This window comes from Ixodes scapularis, unplaced genomic scaffold (assembly GCF_016920785.2).
Source record: "Ixodes scapularis isolate PalLabHiFi unplaced genomic scaffold, ASM1692078v2 PGA_scaffold9__187_contigs__length_104089568, whole genome shotgun sequence".
Classification (NCBI taxonomy): domain Eukaryota; kingdom Metazoa; phylum Arthropoda; class Arachnida; order Ixodida; family Ixodidae; genus Ixodes; species Ixodes scapularis.
Genome location: NW_024609884.1, coordinates 72,378,618 through 72,398,502, shown reverse-complemented (window position 1 = coordinate 72,398,502; position 19,885 = coordinate 72,378,618). Strand labels below are relative to the sequence as shown.

General features: G+C 42.8%; 1 protein-coding gene across 2 annotated transcripts in view; it reads right to left on the bottom strand.

Annotated features, from left to right (window-relative positions):
* Positions 1–1,525: 1,525 nt before the first annotated feature.
* LOC8035989 (receptor expression-enhancing protein 1) overlaps positions 1,526–19,885 on the bottom strand; it is a 29,366-nt gene continuing 11,006 nt past the window's right edge. The window contains exons 5-10 of one of the 2 annotated variants that reach the window (XM_029993511.4): positions 17,252–17,365; positions 7,302–7,392; positions 5,351–5,489; positions 5,211–5,288; positions 5,062–5,152; positions 1,526–2,715 (exon numbers count right to left, since the gene is read on the bottom strand). In XM_029993511.4, coding sequence (XP_029849371.1) covers positions 2,629–2,715; positions 5,062–5,152; positions 5,211–5,288; positions 5,351–5,489; positions 7,302–7,392; positions 17,252–17,365 — 600 coding nt within the window. In that variant the 3' untranslated portion in view covers positions 1,526–2,628. Of the gene's footprint in view, positions 2,716–5,060; positions 5,153–5,210; positions 5,289–5,350; positions 5,490–7,301; positions 7,393–17,251; positions 17,366–19,885 lie in introns of those variants that run through there. The other variant, XM_042287290.1, reaches the window with a different exon arrangement.

The following is a 19,885-nucleotide window of genomic DNA, read 5'->3' as shown; positions in this document are numbered from 1 at the left end:
CAATAAAGTAGGAAAGCAATTCCATAGGTGCGTTCCTCATTAAACTTCAGTAGGAAAAAAAAAAAGTTTATTTTTATATTGCCAAAAATGGATTGAAATTATGCTGAAAAAATGAAATGGAGAAAAATGCATTAAAGATGTTCAGATATCCACCTTTTATATAGGACCGAGGCACTGAAAATAATAAAGTTAAACATTTAGCAAAAATGAATGAAACCTTGTGGAAATATTCTTCAGATATTGGAGGATCTAAATATAACATTCTTAAAAATCAGTTTTTTTTGCAAAAACTAATTTTTTGGCCAAGTCCCCTTTTCAAATATTGAAGAGGAAGTTGTACACTTACCAGGTGCCTTTCGGAAGTGATAGGGTTAATTGGACCAGTAGCAGTGATGTGATTGGTCTGTCATTTTGGAGCACAAGACAGCTCCAGCTAACTTATTTTTAATTTAAGATATTGACTGTGTCTGATAGAACCGATGGAACCTACATGAAGGTGATAACTAAGCATATGAGATGATAACTTCTATCAGCCCAAGTATCCCCACTTATAATTGATTTGAAAAACACAAAAAACAGCAAAACTTTTACGAGGTAAAATACTCCGTGTCTCCGGTTACTGTGGAAGTTCTTCACCAGCTAGTCTGTGTTTTTACCCTTTCTTTGTAAAATACACCACCACTGTGCACATTCAGTGAAAGTTGGAGCTTTCTATGTGCAGGCACAGATTTTTCCCGGCTCGTTTTACAGCACAACATCCACTGTGCAGACCTTGTAGGCTACTAGTCGCAGTTTGATTCTAAAATTTTTACTGCAAAATAAAATTGTAACATCCACATTTTTTTTTTTTTTAATTTACCATTTTTATATGTAACTTTATGCTCTGGGGGACCACTTTTCCCTTAGTGCGCAGGTGCACTGCGGCAAAAAAAGATAAGCAAAATCGCGACGCCTATTTTGCGGTGGTCGCTTCTCTGCAGTTCACCAGTGAACGGTGAGAAGCACACTTTAAACCATTGTACATTATTTAGGGGGATAATTAGAAGTTCTGAAAATAGACCTGTTGCAAAGCGTGTAGTGCAGTCTGCGGTGCCGCAAGGAATGCTGGGAACTCGAGGTACAACCGGCGGTAGCAGACAACGGGCGACGGCGAGCAACTGCACTAACCTTGCTCTCTTCAGTGTCACGTAGGGGAAAGTCACATGGGACCTCGCAAGCAGCATTGGGGGTTTTGCAAAATGTATATTTGTACAAGCCCGCCATAATGATCCAGTCGTGTACGGGGTCTGAGCTATTATATTTTTAGTTAAAGTGAAATTAAATCTTGGTGCAATGCTGGTGCAGTTTCATCAGCTTTTAGAGAAATGTAGCAGGATATAGCACAAATGGTGCAGCAATCACACACTGATATAGGCAATAGACAGGGGCAAGTAGCAAGATCTCTGCCAACAATTACAGATGCAGTGTCCCCTTGGACTCCCAAGATTTGGGCTTCAATTCAGCACTTTGTTGAGAACACAGCAAGAGAACTTCAAACATGTTTTATTTATAAAACAAACAGGCAAATAGTGGACAGCGCTTGAAAAATCTGCACGGTGTAACAAAGAGAACGGAAAGGTAAAAAAATTAAGCAGATTGGTCAGGAAATGTCCCTTGTCGAAAAAATAGGAGTAAAAAAAAAATGTTTCTTTTTGGTTGGCTGATTAACAGCTGCACCGCATTCAGTCACTTTTCCTTGGAATACTGCACGTTTGGTGTTCACCTAGTAATACCGCATGAGAACCTTGCACTGACTAGAGGTTGATATTACCAATTTTCGTAGGCATGAAAACAAACAACGCACTGAAAACTAGTAGAGCCTACCGTTTCCTTTCCTCCTAAGGCACATTGGACAGTTGCTTTCAATCTTCACTACAGTTAAGACTGAGAACTGCTCTACAGCTCATTCTTATGGCACTCAAAAGAACAAAATATGTGACAAGTGCACTCAAACGTTCATAATTGCTCTGGATGCCTGTCAATAAGCACCTCTAGTACGAGTTAGGTGAATACGACAAAAAAACCTCTCAGATTTCATTCACACTTGTAAAGAAGGCACACACAGATGTGAATAGCACAATCAATGAGGATGTGTAAAGTCGGGAATGCGCACAACCTGCACAATGGGTGCAGCTCATTAGTAGTTAGTAACAAGTCCACTACGTAAGGTTGACAACCCTTCGTGCAAGTCCCCACAATTCGAGTTATCTGGCTTCCTTGTGGGAGCTGTCGTCTCCGAAGTCAATGGAGAGCGGGAAAGCTGCCAGCTGCTACAAACCCCCCGTAAACTGCAGCATAAAATAAGAATTCCAGAACCAGATACTGAAATTTTCAACCATACACTGAGGAATCTCCTATTTGCATTCCTCGAAAGGTGGCATGGGTAGTAATCCTCCTGAGCCAACTGTAAACTGACTGCTCGCTGGCTTAGTGTCCTCAGCTCATAATTTAACCACCTAACTCATGACTCACAATCTAAAATCAAGCTTAGGAAGCCTTTTTTTTTTCTTTTTTTTTTAAGGATTTGTATGAAATCCTTTTCCAGTTGATCTCCGTTGAACAATCACATGCAAAGCTTCCACAGTTGGTTCAGGTTTCCAGCTGCTTGCTTGCAGAAGTTTTAGCTGTGATCCGTGCAGATCGGCGTAATGAACCAGTTCGGGTGGTGTGGGTTGCCTGTAAAAGCCACAGTCGGGTCTTTTTACTTTGATGCACGTGCTTCCAGGCAAGAGCTGCTTTTTAGTGCTGTAGGCCTCACAAGCATGTACTTTTTGTACACTTACTGCATGCAGCTTCTACAATGACAAATGTAATCTATAGGCCAACATGGTGTTTACAAACAAGTCGGTGTTTGCCCACACCAGGTGTGGGCACTGTGTGCGCACAGAGACCAAAATCTCGTGAGGTGAAGTGTTTGCGCATGCGTTGTGCTGACAGCAGCAGCGTGTCGTGTGTTGGTACATATACAAAGCTATTAAAAAAAGGAGCTGATTTCAAATTTTAATTTCAAGCAAACTGTTAAAGACAAACAAATTCTTCACATTCTTTGATAAAGGAAGGTTCAAAGTTCTATGGGGTCTGAGGTTCCTTGCAGTCAACATATGAGCACCGTGTGTTGCATAACGAACATCAAAATGGTAGTTCATTTTTTGCCACACACGAATCAACTGTTTCCGTTTGCATATGCAACCATCTTCTACAGTCTTTATGCCACTCGCAAATTTGCTTATGACAAGGCATGAATTGACCGTGGAAGTTGTGTTGCACTTGAACAAAAAAATTACACTTTGCAAACTGCAGCACACAAAACAACCTTTCCTGTGGCTACGCCACTTTTCTATAAACAAGAAACAGCGCCATTGCATGGCATTAAAATGAACTTCTCGGCAGGCTTTTAAAAACCTTGAACTGAATTCCTTTATCCAGTGGTGTGTGGAATGTGTTGGTCTTCTACAGTTTGTTTGAAATAAAAATTTTAAATCTTCCTTTTTGAAGAACCCTATATATACAGGGTGGTTTCAATTTAAGCTTAACAGATTTTTCTAAAAACAAAGTAGAGAAAGGTACACTAATGCAGTCTGTGCAGGTGAGATATACGGCCAAGAGGACATCAAAATTTCGAGTGCATTTAGGCTATCGCGTAACGTCTGTTACAGCGACAGCCTGCTCGGTGCTCGCGTATTTCGCTATCATTGTGGCGTCGGCGTCGTGTCTGCACATCCTCCTGAGCACGCATCTGAGGATTTTCACATTATTTTCGCTTCTGCCCTTGATTCCACTACCGTGCCTGATCCATACTTTGTTTACAACGAGCCTCCTCAGCAGACTGCAACTGAAAGTCACATTCTTCGGACCCGCTACAAACTTTACAGGGTCCAAAGTTTACAAGGTTTGCAGACGCTTTACTCGACGCGAATCCAGTTTCTGCGTGCGCACGTGTAGCGCCCACACCTGGCGTGGGCAAATGCCAACTCCCAGTGACGTCATTTGAAAGACGGAGTGAGTTGAGGCGTACTCCGACCTTCGATTTGTTTCATTTTTTAAAACAAAAACTAGCCTGCGCAAGGAAAAATGCTTTTCTCATCTTCATTTTATATACGACACAAATTCCCGTAGTTAGTTGGCCGAAGTCTGAAGATAGTTTCATTGCCGCTTTAAGAATTTTTGTGTAATTAACTTTTTAATTATAGTACATATAAAAGTATGGTTTCAATTCGAAACTTTCTGGGCATCGTTGAAAATTGTTAAATTACTAGTGCACTTTACAAAAATATAAGGCACACGAGAAAACACTAAATTTGAACGAGTTTCTTGGTTTTGATTTTCTATCAAAGTGCATCTTTGCGAAGGGGTCCCTCTACCAGTGGCCAAAGCATGCAACTACCAGCTCGCCTTCCTCGTATGAGAGAAGTATGGAGCGAGCTGGTGAAATGAAATGCTGTGCTGTTTGAATTATGATTGACATTGCGAGAATAAGCTTCAATCCTAGGGTTCACCTCCATCGTGCAAAGAACGTGTGGCAGCGGACGTTAGTCGCACGCTTCGGTCACATGGCAGCAGGACCGCTGGTGCGGAGGTGTGTTTTGATAGGAATCGAGAACTTCAAAATGCATCCAAATTGAGCGCTTTTTTCTCGAAGACCGTGAAATGCTTTACATGTCTTTTTTTTTTAAGTGTGCCGATTGAGTCGTTTTCGATGATGCCCAAAAAGATTTGAAATGAAACCAAATTTTTAATGTACTAATTAAGAAGATAAGTACTCAAAGTAATAAAGAACCCAGTTATACCGAACATCTTTAATTTTTCTAACTCGGTCCTTTGGCAGAGACCAATATGATATCCACCTTTTTTTTGTGCAATGCATACTTTTCGCATGAGCGATTTAGCCAGCATTTCCTGAAACACCCTGTACGATGTTGGTTGGCAATAGAGAACATTCTTTAAAGTTACAGTATGTGTCGACGGTTCAAAAGCCAGACAGCAAACAAATGTTTGACGGCTTAAGCTAGCAGCAAAACTCACATTCCTGCGAGGACGCCTTGACACAGGGGCACCTGATCCACCGCTTACTAAAGGAGATGTTGCCTCATTCTTTACTGTCTGCACATGTGCCCTGCAAGGTGGTATAAGTAAATGAACTGGCACCATTCCCGGTGTCAGGTGAAGAATACCCTCCACGCTGGTGGTCCACTGTCCCTCCGACGGTGGGGGAAGAGCCCGATTCACCCTCCTCGGTCTGCATGTTGGTCCTGTGGCAAGGCGCAAGAAGTTGGCAGTCTATGGAAAACCTCCAAATGGGAAAACGACGCACCAATTTTCTGCCACCTCAAGACGTGGCTCAGCGTTGGCAATGCCCAAGGGTCTCCCAGCTCCAGGGCTCATTCTCAACGGGCTGAGAAGTGAATCGGCTTGGTCGCCGCTCAGGCTTAGGCTCATCCTCTCCATCGAGCCTGTACATTAACACTCATTTGTGGTACACAGGCAATGACACATGTCCCTAAATGGTATCGGTGTCAGATGTCTTATAAAAGCACTGAACACTAAAAAAAAAACATTTTTTTTTGTTTAATATTTGTGTTGCGAGACTCCATTGAATGATTCCACAACATGCCTCTATTTTGGGGTCTATGTTTCAAAATAGAAACATGTTTCAGAATTGCTCCCAACTCAAAATTAGTCTCGCAACAAATTTTTCACTAAAAATTTTTTTTTATTGAGTAAAGTTTTTTCTTGTGACATAGAAATGTGTCCTGTCCTCGCACTTAAAAAAGCATTGTTTAGGAGTTCAGTGTAAAGTTTGTATCCCCAAGCTTTGTCACTGAGTAATTATTTCAGTCTTAACAGTGCATGCTAGTTAGAAAGGATTTGAAGTCTGCTACAACACTGCTTGAATTGCAAATGTTTTTTTTTTTGCTGAAATTTCAAAACCCCATACTAGGCTAAAAATGTGGATCACTAAATGTTAAAGGGAAGCTATGGAGGTTCTTGAAAAAAATTAGGGGTAAATTCCAGCATATTTTTTCCCCATGAACCCGAATATTCGAACCATTTGCTGCAAAAGTACTGATAAACGCGAGAAACCACAAAAAACCTGGCACTGCTCGTGATGTCATCGACAGAACGTTCAGCTTCCCAGAGCCAAGAAGGCGGCTTCAGCCCCATTTTGAAATCACTTTTATGGCTTTCCGGCATGTAAAATTGAAAAATATTTGATATTGGTTATTCTAAATGCCAAATGAATGCAATTCAAGTTCTTTTTTTCTCAAATTCAAAACCGCTCTATTTTCTCTTTTAAGCATCCATAAGCACTGAAATGAATCCTACAGGATGCCCCCGAAAAAAAAAATGCACCGTAAAATACCGGGGTAGTGCCCAGCCCACTTTCACTAAAAACTGAGGTAATCTAGACCTGGGCATTTGTCCAGTCAAATCGGTAAAAACCAAGATGGCGGCCAATAGAGAGCTTAGAAAGTAGGGCTAACCGAATCAGACAAAGCACATTTATTTGCACATGATATCCCCGTCATCGCCGCTGGCGGTCTTGTGCCCGCTGCAACGGGGTGACCATTTTGGGCTGATGCCGGCACTTTGGAGGGGGTGAGCGCTTGACGTATATAATTTTCAGGATTCCCAAGTTTGGGAAATGTTAATAGTGGGCGTTTGTACGACGTGGGTGCTTCCGCGGTATTTTACAAGTTTTTTAATAGCAAAAAAACACTATGCGTTGTCGAAAGCTCAGTATCCCTGTGTGGCCGGCAGCGCCCATGAATACATAGAGCTGAATGACGTAAGCTACCGAGAACGGCCCCATTTTCTATTTGAAAGTTTCTGAAAATCACTTATAACTTTTAGAATAAGGTCACGGTTAGTTCTGAAACTTTGGCGTCTGGTTCAGACCATAAGCACTACATCTGGGCAGAGACTGAGCATTCAACAATGCTAACTTTCATTTTGTAAGAAAAAAAAAAAAAATGGGGGGGGGGGGGGGGGGGGAGCATCATGCTTGTCCTCAAGAATTTTATATTGGCTGATGATTGTGTCAGTAACAGTGTGACGAGAATGCTATGGGCAATATTAGCAACCGAAATTTCTTACATTAAACTGGCTTCCTTTCTTAGTGTTGTAACAGAAAGTAAAGTAAAAAGGCACAAGGTTAAATAGACGATTCACATCACATTAGTTGTAACCTTACGTATGGGATTTCAGCCAAGAAAAGCGCCAAGCAGAAATGTGAAAAGACTGAAGCTGTGCATCGAACTGACCTCCTCCGTATCCTTCTGCCTGTGTGATCTGTCCAGCCATTTGCTGCACAGCAAGCTCTCTCAGGACGTGGTTTGTGACTACCTGGTGCCCCTAGGAACGAGAGTGAGCACAATGTCAGCAAATCCGACACATGCTGCGAACGTTTTGGCTTTCTGGAATCTGATATTTTCTGGGCAGGCCGAACTAGTTTTGCTTCAAACTACTTCGGTTCCTGTCCCAGTAAAGAAACAGTCAGTCAACACTACCCAAAGACATGGGAGAAATGCCCATACTCTGTTCAGCCCCAAGCTGACAGTGTGGTGGGAGTTGTGCGCACGCCGGATCAGTAAAACGTCTCCCTTTCATCATCTGACCCTGCTCTCTGCGTGTAGGCATGGGCAGAGCGTGATCACGACGAAATGTAGGCGCACGACTGATCAAATGAGCACTTAGCTTCTACCGCACTGTCAGCTTAGGGGTGAATGGAGGATGGCGGGGTAAATGGCGAGGCATCAGCAGTACCATCTACTGGAAACCATGTTTGAGCTTGTTGCTATTTTATGGCACTAAATTGCCGGAGACTTACTGACAAAATTTTGAGTAATGTCAGCAAGAAAAGTTGAGAGCCTGTTGGGTTGGTTACCTCTCTCAATTTGCAATATGAGAGAGGTACTTTCCTCTTTCCGTATATCTACAGGCAAGGAAGTAAAATCAGAGACGTTCCATTGAGTTCAAACGATTGTTGCCGATCCATTATGTCAATATTTGTTGAATGGTGGGCCACAACAGATTTAGCAGGGGGTCACGAAACGACTTGTTGGCTTCTTTGTGGCGGCGTCAATGAAAATAAAGTACAGGTCGCAGCTCAACAACGAACCGAGCGTTTCAATGTCCAAACTCCGCCTCATTTTGAGAAACTGTGCACTCACAAATGAGCTTGCTTTAGTCATTAGGAACAGTTATTCCTGCTAGCATGCATTTTTTTTGTTTTTGTGGTGGTTTCTAGCCCAGCTAATTCATTTCCAATAAAATTTCAGCATCAGTTTTATGTATTACTGCTCATGCACTGAAATCGAAAAGCTTCTGGCTTTGTAAAAAGCTGGGGGGAGGAGATATTTTATGTTTTTGATGGGATGCAGGATAGCAGAATTTGGAAGCACTGCATTATGTATTATCAGTTCCCTCAAGGAGCTTCTTTCCCCTTCAACCAACAAGTGCAAAAAAGTAAAAGATTTTCAGCACTGAAAAATTGATTTTGAATTTGTCTTTTTATGGCAATAACTCAGCCCCAAGCATCCAAGGAAATAAAAAGAAGTTATGATTGTGTGTGGTCTTTTTCTCTTTAAATTGTAACCTAACATTGCAATATATATATATATACATATATATATATCAGAAAAAGGGGTATATCAAGCTTTTCGTCACCACTTTTTCATAGTACTAAGTGTTCAGTTTGTAGAAACTTATATAGGCTACTCACTTGGACCAAGTCTTCTTAATTAAAGCTTCATCCCAAATTCACCCTTGCCACTTTCCGACTTCTGTTGAAGTTCTCTTTATTTCCTCAGAAGTGCGCAGTGTTACCAGTCTATCAGTGGCATAACCAGAAATGTTTAGAGGGGAAGTGGGGGAGGGGTGGAATGAAGAATTGTACCATGCATTAGGGCCTTAGTCAACTACATCTTGGAAGGGGCTAAAGCCCTAAAAGCTACCCCCTTTGGCTTTGCCCCTGCAGTATGTTATCATATACCATCCCTAGGTGCACTACAATCTTCCAACAAACTTTTCAACACTCCAACATAGTTTTGTTACAGTTTGGGTATGCTAGGTAGCATATCTAATGTTCTGCTTTTTTGGAGTTTATACATCAGAAATTGGGAGGGTGCTTTTAGAGGCTTATCTTCTTCTGAAATTCTTATTTTTAGTTTTGACTGGCACCTAGAAACTCAAAATGTTTTGGAGTGTATTTCAAAGCTTGCAGAAATATCTGCTTTCGTTGATGGCTGTCTTAATTTTCAAGATGTCCAAGCCCATTCACCACTTTAAACTATGTGGACTACTCAGGTACTCTGTATTGTGTCACATCTTTCCATGCAACAGAGGTGTTGGCTAGTTACTCAATCGTTTGGCAACATTTTCTTCCATTTTGAGGATCTTTGTTAACTATACAGGATTCATATTTTGAATCTCTAAAATACATCTATTATCTCTTTCTCCCACTCTCATTATTTGAAATTTGTGAAATAAATTACTTTCTTTCCATTGCTTGTAAGCAGAGAAAGGTGGCATTTTTTGTATACATACCAATGGCTTCAAGTAGTTTCAGATGCATCACGAACATGGTTGTAGCTACACACACCAGCACTTTGTCTCCTGTTCTTCACTTTTTCTGCCAACATTTTTGCACGGGTTATTGCTGAAGTTCACAATGAACGACCTAGCCCAAATCCATGCCCTACATACATTTTATATTATGAAGATTTTTGTCCATTCATTGATTTCTCAGTGCGCTCTTGTTTCACTCTCAAACGAAAAGTATGAGTTAGAGAGTGAAACTCTCAAACTCATACTTTTCGTTGTGCGGATGAATTTGATTTTACATACATCGTCAACCCTAGCGGAAATTCGATTTGAGACGCTGAGAAGGACCATTTTCATCTGCGGATTGTGATAATATATTTTATGAAGAAGGGCAAGTCGGGAGAGCCTCCGACGAAAAGAAAATGTTTGGAGATCAGACCGATTACGAAGTGAAGTGATACTAGTACAGGAGGATTAATCGGAGTGAATGTACCTTAGTGCTGTTTTGAATTTTTTCAAGTTCGTTAGAGATCATTTTGAAATGGTGACCAAATCGATGATATGTATTCCAGTTGGGAACGAACCAGGGTTGTGTAGGCTAGCTTTTTGATTTCGGGCGAACAGTCCGAGGTTGGTTTTAAGTATCGAAGTGTGCGGTTAGCTTTTAGGACAACTTCGTTTACGTGGTTGTTCCATGTGAGATCGCTGGTGAGGTGAAGTCCTAGGTACTTATATGATGTGCAGTGGCATACGTTATTGATACCTAGTTGCTAAGAAAATTTAGACGAGGTGGTTCAACGAGGGAATGTTAGTAACTTGTACTTTTTCATGTTTAGGCTTATCTGCCAATTGTTACACCACTGTTCAATTATATTGAGGTCATTTTGAAGTATTCTATGGTCATCTGGTGTTTTGATGGCTCTGTAAATGACACAGTCGTCTGCGAAGAGACGCACGGGGGATAATAGAAGCTTTGTTAAGTCATTGATGTATGCTAATAGCAATAATGGGCCTACTACAATTTGATGTGGGACGCCTGAGGTGATGAAGGACCGGCATAACATTTTGTTATTGACGACTGTACAATGCGTGCGATTTGTGAGGAACTCTCCGATCCAGTCTATTGTGTTTGGAGAAAGTTTAAGGTAAAATAGCTTTTTAATGAGGCATTGATGAGGTACCCTATTAAATGCTCTTGAGAAATCGATGGATATGGCGTCAGTTTGTTGTTTGCCTGCACCAGCAAAAATACATAGAAGGCAATGTTTGCATTTGTAACACTTCACTTAACGTCCCGATCGTCACACAAACGAATGAAAAATGAAAACAGAACGACGAGCCCACGAAACCCGGTCAGTCTTGCCCAACATTGGCCTTGCTTCTCTCGTAGGAGTGAAGTATAGCTTGCAAGCATTGCACGCCTCAGTCACAGGCTCAAAGATGCACTCCAATAGAAAATCGAAACCTATACTCAGTTTCACAATAACTTGGCGAACTGTGGAGGCTAGGGCCCCACGACCCAATAAGAGCGTCAGAGCGAGGCACGTGATCCGACGTCACAGCAGCATTTGTGTCACCACACCCAATGCGAGGCGCGAGGCCCGGAGGAACTGGCTGTCATCTGCTAGCCAAGAGTCGTCTGCTCCGAAACCAACCAACTTTAGATAAACGTCCACCGCAGCAACATATCCATTTGTTAGAGTAGCGAGTACCTCTGGAACAGTTCATGAAACCACCATACGCTCAATTTAGCTGCAAATCTGTGAAGGGTGCTAACGCCAGGGCACAGTGCGGCGTTTTGAGTGGAAACAGCAGATTACACGGCTGCGACCGGGAACGGCCACGGCGCTACAGGGTGAACAAATGCAAGCGGATACGGATGTGGTGTAACTTTTTTGGTTTAAATATAATTGACATTCATAAGTTTGGGATTATTTATTCTTCATATCTTCCTGTTATAGATGGAACTGTGCAACTTCAATTGCCGTTTAAAAAAAAAAAGAAGCCTAGAACTAAGTTTTTTTTTGTGAAGGGCTTTGTTGCTGTGGCGGTAATGAGGCCCCAGTATCCCTTTTATTGGGTCGCGGTGGCCGCAGCCTCCACAATTCGCCAAGTTATTGTGAAACGGAGCATAAAAACTCATCCAAATTGAGCAATCTTTTGGAATGCTGTAAAATGCTGCATGTGCCTTACATCTTTCTAAAATGAGTTAACTAATAATTGTTTTCAATGATGCCCAGCAAGTTTTTAATTAAAACCATTCCTTTTAATTTAGCAATTAGGAAGTTCATTATTTGAAAGTAGAGAGTTTTGGTTGATTATTTTGGCTCTCCCACTAGCGAAGCTGTGGGAGAGCTGGCAAAGCTGGGGAGAGCTCCTGCTAGCGAAGAGCTGGCAAAAATGCGCCATTTTAAGAAAATTGCGAGAAGTGTAGCGCAGCATGGGTCTCATGAGAATGAGTCTGCGAGACCAGTAAGAGCCGGCGACAGGGATGCATGCAATTCGAGATGTCCATCACGCCGAATGCGTCCGCTTTGCAGTCGCGCTTCTCAGGAATGGATGATATCTTGCTGCTGCGAGAAGTAGCCGCGACTAATTCGTTCCAGGATGCGACAGGTAGCGATTTATCATAGACACACTAAATACGACCATGAGGAAAAAAACTTTGCTGCCCGTGCTGTGAGCGAAAAATGCGACCTCATGCCTGGCCGTTTTCGTCGAGAAAACAGGACCAACCAAAGAAGCGAGCGAGCAGGCGGATCCAAGAAAATTCTGCAGCGTTTATCTTCTGGTGACCAGAGAGCAAGAGAAAAAAAAAAAAGACGGATCACAACGACACAACAGAAGAGCCGTGGTTGTTGTCATTCCCGATGCTTGGCACTCGACTCCAATCGGATCGGCATGACCGTCAGTAACCTATCACTCATTCATCTATAAAAGAAGCATAAATAAGCACTTTATTTGATAAAGACATGAATATTATATTTGGATATAGACGCTAATAGAAGATTAGTAATAATTTCTTAACAAAACCTTCATTTCACGTAAGCTTTAGTGTTCGAAAGAGTCACTAGCGACATTGTGTTAGCTCTTGCATTGCGCTCGCCGATCTACGATCGCACGGTTGGGCCCTTTAGCCATCAAGAACGCTTGCGTAGCTCCCAACGTGAAGCAGTCCTAATTGTCGCGCGAAGTCTACTATGTGGTAGGATGTCTGAACAAACACAAGAAGCAGCCACCGGTTTTCTTTAGATACCCAAAGAGAATCCTACATGACGAGAGGCATGGAAACCTAATGTCAGATGTAATGCCTGAAAACAAAGGTTTTGCGTGCGGACAATTTCACGGCCAAGCCTGATGTTTTGACGATAAGGTAATCGCGGACAAAGAGTTTGTCAGCAACAATCTCATTGCTGTCACTGGAGCTGGGTCGCCAGCAGGTCCGAGACAAAATGACCAGCTCCCAACATCTCTTAATAACAATCACTCTCATCACTGCTGCAGTCAGAGTCAGACGCATCGTAGCAAGACGACTCTGACGAGGTGAGCGATCAGCCTTTAACATAAAGGTCGTTGTCTCGAAATGCGGAAGGTAAATGAGAAAGCTGAAGCACGAGGAAGCTGAAGCAGTGGGCAGTGTAAGTCACTGACCCTTTAAACATGGCGGCCTTCCTGGACAGACAGATCCAAGGGTCCCACGATTGAATTAAATTGATCCACGAAACTAACGCATTGTGTGTGAAGCACATTTAGTACAAATATAGTAACGTCCAGTGGGTTATAGCACTATAGTTATCTTTCATTTCATTTTTGGCATACCTTAATTCCTTTAAAAAGAACATTGTAAATAAATAGACTCCCGACCAGTAAGAAGAGGCAAACACATTTTCGAGTTCTTGTAACTGTGAGTAGCTCCGATTAATTTCAGTCTGCCGACATATTGTTCAATATTGGGGCTATGTAATAACATTTATTATGAAACAAATATCTAGCTTCAAAATCAAACCCCTCTAAAAAAAAAGATGGCTTAAAGTCAGAGTAACACCATTTCTGCACCCAGCAACATCGTAATATCTGTATTTCAGCTTTTCAAACAGGAGAAAAACAAAGTGGTTTTGACGAACGCTTAACTGGTAACCAAACTACGAAAACCGGAACTTCAAAAAGCCTAAACAAAACTTATTTTATAAATATAACGGTAACTATAACTGAACCGTAAATAAACGGATGTGTGCCACAGGAAAAGTTTCATTATTTAAAATAACTGAATGAAATTTTCTGTTGTGCATCATCTCCTTTTCGTAAATCTGGAGTTTTGATATGGCCTCTTCTTTGCTCTAAATGCAATGCACATGCAAAAAAAAAAAAAACCAAAAAACATGTTTTTGTGTGGCTGTGGCACAAGGCAACAAACATAAAAGAGCAAAATGAGCTAAGTCGCTCTTTGTAAACAACTGAGTGCAATGATAATAAAAAAAAAATAGTGTGTGAGACCTCTACTTTAAAATAATTGGAAATCACAAAAATGCCTTTTTCAAAGGGCTAAAAAACTTTATTTAAATTTTCTTTATATATATATATATATATATATATGTGTGTGTTTTGGTTGTGGTAGGACAATATTAAGAGCAAAAACTCGCTTGCAGAATCTGTATAAGAGCTCCAAAAGCAAGGATAAAAACACATTCAAATATTACCACAGATGTGTAGTGACACTCTTTTGCAGCAGGAAAAAATAATTTTTGATATTTTTTTTTTCTAAGAGAAACTGAAGCTACTGAAGAATGCAAGGGAGTAGAGACAGCTAGGCTTACTTCTCAAAATAAATGTGATGGCGGGCGACACCAGAATTTGAAGAACAGCACATATGAAAATGGCTCAAATTTACTTACGCCTTTTTGGGTCGTCGGGTGTCCTTAAAATGTGTATTTTACTAAATTCGCAAACATAATCAGTGCAGGTTCTTTTATTTTTTTTATACATAAAATGTGAAGGTTTAGGGAAGATAAAACACCCTAAAACCCACTCACATTTTAGAAAAAAAAAAAAAAACTGACGTTTTTCATCTTGCATCTTCCCTTAATTTCAGTTTGTGTCTCTCCTTTCATAAAACTTACCCATAGCATACTCCAAAAGGCACAGTTGGGTTGCAATTTGAAAAATATTGAGCACACAAAGCTTAGCTTGTTTACAGTGATTTGCATATCACAGGTGTGACTGACTGCACATTAAATACAAACAACCTCTAGGAGCACTGTATATGCTCCCGAAAGAAGCAGAACAACGCAAACTCAAGCGCCATCTCTCATCAGCGACTAGTGACGAATGTAACCACAGTTAAGGTGCATTCACATATGTGAGTCGCAGCAGTTGCACGACATCCTTTGGATCACGGAGCAACAGTTGCAGTCGCAAAAATGACTGGTTCGAAGCAGTCGCTCCCGGGCCAATCTTTCAGACCAGTCGCCGAGTTGCCGAGCAAATCAGCGGCGCATTGAGTTTACTTACATCGACGTTTACATATTTCTACAAAAGATGCAACCAAGAGGTCTGCCCAACACATTGGTTTGCGGTAGCAAGAATAAAGGTTTCCGCGAAGGCTCTGATCAACGCTACTCAAGAGCACCCATTTCTTTATAGCAAGCAGCACCCCAATCTGATCAAGTGCCCATAAAAGAACTCGGCATGGCAGCAAATCTGTGCCACCTTTGACTTGTCTAGTACACTCCACGGAAGCTCTAAAGGGTGCACGTCAATGTAGCGATTGGGCTTTCCTTCTACGGTTTCAAAGGACCTAGGCCAATATCACGAGTTTTCCTTTTGTGGTGAAAGTGACGCATGTGTAACTGTATGACGACAAAAATGGGAAAGCAGCTATGGCAGGAGCGACGGGATCAACAGCAGCTCCCGAGAAGTGACTAACGGTAAGGACTCGCCAATCGTGCGCAGAGTAGTGACGGTGGTCGCTAGCCGCTACACGGTTGCGCGACTGCTCGTCGCAGATATGAATGCGCCTTTACAACTCCACTCACGAATGCATGGAGGACCACAAAGTCACAATTTGCTTGCTTCCTGAACAATGTACGATATGAAAGCTATTTGTAACATCATGTGTACACTTTAAAAAAAACATATCCATTAGTTTTGAAGAATCGAAAAGGCTCAGAATCCTCATCTCGATTTAAAAGTGTACCGAGCAGCAGCGATTACGTTGCATTAGTGTAACCAGCTTCAACTGTCTGTGTAACCACCTTCAAACTAGTCCGGCACACTTCTTTCTCACATCACTCAGACGCCCAGATTTTACCATGCAAGCCTTTAGTGGCTACCCGATCCCTGCCAAACATTTTTCTAAGTGTTTTCGTTTTACCAACTTCCCAATTCCTGCCAAACATTTTTCTAGGTGTTTTTGTTCTACCAACTTCAAGTACGGACAATCAAGAGAAGCATACAGGACGCTTCCCATTTTCAATTAACCATTCTTTTGACGTTCCGACGAATCTTCACACATTCTCCCATTGCAAGACTCCTATACTCTGTTCGCACCTAGAACTAACAGTGTAGCGGGAGGTACGTGCTCACCGTACCAATCAACCGCATCCCTTTCATCACCTGACCCTAGTCTCTGCACGCGGATATGGGTGGGAGCTTGAGCGAGCGACAAAAGATGGACGTCAGACTGGCTCAACGAGTATGTATCTTCTATCACACCGTCAAGCTTAGGGGTGAACAGAGTATAGCAAGCGGATCTCAAACTTCACGAGAAAGGAAACCATGTAATCATCGTCGACCACTCCAAACATTCCGGCACTTGCTCTGTTGGCTGTATAGTGGCACTAGTAACCTCTGCTTTAAGAAGTCATAGTTGTGTAGTACAGTATGCCAGCGAAAGAAAAGCTTGGAGAAAATACAAAGCAAAAACAGCAGCAGGGAATACTGGCACATATACATACACCAGAAGTCCTGTCAGCACAAGGACTCGTGCACGGTGCCCCTGCTACATTCACTACTAATGAAAAACGCCAAGGCAGTAGAGCCAATGCTGCTACAGTGAGTACAGCTGAATGGCACTATTATTAGGGCGAAAGCATACAGCATCCATCACCAAATGCGCATGGTGCAATCGAGGAAAGCAAAAACAAAGGTTATAAACAACTCAAAAACCGAACCAAGACAAATCCTGTTAGCAACAAAGAAGAAGCTGTGCAACCGAACAAAAATGGCACATTTATTTAAGAGGCAAAACAAAAGGAGATCAGGGAGATACAAAACCCCACAAAGTGGCACCGCACATAAAAATTCACAACTGCTCATGGTGTGTGCCTCGTCTGTCGTTAGACTCATTAGCAGCTGGCTCTGGCAAAGTGTGGCTTGGCTCTGCCTGGGGAAGCACCTCGGCACCCTGAATCAAAGCAGATGACAACCCCTGCGTTTAGTTGCGAGTGCCACGTATCCCACTTGGAGCTCGGCTGTTGCGCAGCCGATTAACCCCCAACAGAAGCAGTGCAGGGTCCCAGCAGTGCAAAGGCAAGCTTGGCCAAGGAGGGAAAGTGCCAAGACGCTCAAAAGCAGTGCACAGAGACTAGAAGTGGCGTGATGAGCAGAGGGGCAGAGGCCAGTACTGCATGCCAGGCAGAGGGAGTAGAAATGAGTTGCGCGGATAGCTCACCTTGATTGCGGTTTGCACCACAACGTTAGCGGCATAGCTGAGGCCTCTGCTTCCAAGCTGCAGGACCGCAGTGTAGCCTTGGTCCCTGGCCCTGGCAATCATTTCGTCGATCTCCTGGAGAAAGAACCGCGCGTCAAGAACGGCAAAAACTTTGGCCGTAGCATATGACGACATTCAATGCCGAAGACAGAAAAAAAAACAAAAAAACATTCAGCCTTTCCACTTTCGTGAAGAGCGAAGCTGTACTATGTTGGAAATTAAGTATTTATAAATGTAAGGATTAAGGTGTGATTGGGTAATTGGTTATGTGAGAACCGTATTATCCCCGGTTGTCTTTGTTATACCACGTCAACCACTGAAGGCTCATGAGCAGGAATGGAGGCGCCACTAGTTGTTCCTCCACGACGTTCAACCTCGGTAGGTGCTGCAATACGGGTGGGTACTTGTAGCCGTTCATGGTCGCGAACCGGGGCACCGCGCCTTTGAGCAGGGAATTTCTGCACGTTCTACAAGCCGGTTCTATGTAGACGTCCGCCGACTCGATACACTGCGCAACGCGCACGCGCCCGTTTCTTCTTGTCCGACACGCCGCCGATCGAGGATAAGTCTCTGGCAAACCAGAGTCGGTCACACACGGCGCACGTGACGCCAAACGGGTTCTCCACAACTGCCTCCGGAACCTCGCCGTCACAGCCGGGAACCGTTAAGCCGGCGTGGAGTGCTGTCGTCGCCGGGCCTTGCGCCGGCGCCGTTTACATCGCTGGTAGCTTTCCACGCAAGCGATGTGCTCTTCTTTTGCAAGGGAGTCTGAAGCGATGGACACAGTGGAAGTCGAGGCGACAGAGGCTTCACGTCGGTTGTGAACCCATTAGCACTGCTGCGTACGTCGCCGCTCTTGCCGCACCCAGTCTTCTTTCCCCGAAAGGGCACGCGCACAGCCCATCCTGAGTCTAAACCGAAACTGACAAGAGCGTAGGAAACAGCACGCAAAACAGACGAAGACGAAGAAACACACGTGACGAGCGATGCGCTCGTCACGCGTGTTTCTTCTTCGTCCTCGTCTGTTTTGCGCGCTGTTTCCTACGATGAATTCCCACCAACTCGCTTAACTATCTATTCTTCTATGATAGCTGGAAAGGTTGGCGCCATCTACGAGCGATGGCGGAAACCAGACTGGTTGCGTGCTTGCCGCCGTCGCTTATCCAGAAGTTTGTGGAGGTTTGTGTCGACAAGATTTTAGTACCGGACACGATTTTGGGGAACCTAGCCCTTAAAAGGCAACCCCGCTTCATTTTTGATATTTAGAAAACTATTTAGCCCTCTTCAGTATCATATAGGAAGACCCCATGTCAAATATTTTGATCTAATTCCGTCTATATATTTAATAAACTGGCCAGCAAACCTTCAAGCGAGCCAAGTCGCCGAAATCTGCCAACTCTAGCGTGCGGCGCGAGGTGCAATCATCAGCGCAGTCAATGCCACGGAGTTGGAGCAGCCGACATTGAGCCACTACATCAGAGGCATGACTACGTCATTCTCACGTTTTGTTTGTTTTTACTTCTTAGAGCGAAATCGAATGATGACGTCATGAGTTTCTCCTCCCGGTGTTGGCTGACCGGGCGTTCACATGATCACCGTAACATGGATTCACTAGTTTGCGCTGCCCTGTGCGCTTATCGGTCTGTTTCTCCGCTCCCCTTCTCCTCTTTCATCTTCTCCCCTTCCCCCTCTCCCCCGGGCCATCACCGCCCACGCCATGCGAAGCGACCTGCCTAAACGTTGCGTGTCCTGTTTCTCGCTCCCTCTTGAACGTCACAAGACCACGTGGTTCGACGTGACGTGGCCATGACTCTGACGACCCGAGACGAATGTTGCCTGACGCAGCCGAAGTTTCGGTTTCGATATGAGCTGATGTTCAAATTAGGATTACACAAATAATATTCCACGTTTCGCGAATCCGAAGACGTAGAGTTGTTTAGTAGTGCTTTGTGAATTTGAATCACATGTAAGCCTAAATTTTTCAGAATTGAGCGGAGTTGCCTTTAACAGCTCCGCTGTAAAAAAAAAAGTGTGAACCAAGCTTTGTGCACCACGACAAAAGCACATCTTGTTAGCAAATTTTTAATGTGTAAAATGCAATAAGAGATGATGCAAGTGCAGAACTATATTTAAATGAAACACATAAACGATCGCGCAGATTAAATCACAATAAAACAATCCAACCGTATAATAGTAGGATAGACGTTTTTAAATATTCATTCTTTGTGCAAACAATTGAAGACTGGAACCAACTTCCAGATTATGTCATTAATTCTGCAAATATGTCCCAATTCGAGTCTTCTTTAGAAAAGATATTTACCCAGCAATAAATAAAAAGGGCGTTTTTCCTTTTTTTTCTATTTCACTTCTTTTTACAAAGTGTGGCGACATGGTTCACGTTGTCTTCAATTAAAAATTGTATAACAGTCTTTTTCTATTACGTACATATGTATAGAGTTCAAATTTTTGATATGACTATATATATTGTTGTTACCTCTCCTGTAATAGCCTTCAAGTGAAGGCTGACAGTATTCTTAAATAAAATAAAAAATAAAAAAAGTGTGCGAGATTGATAGCAAACACCTAATAAACACA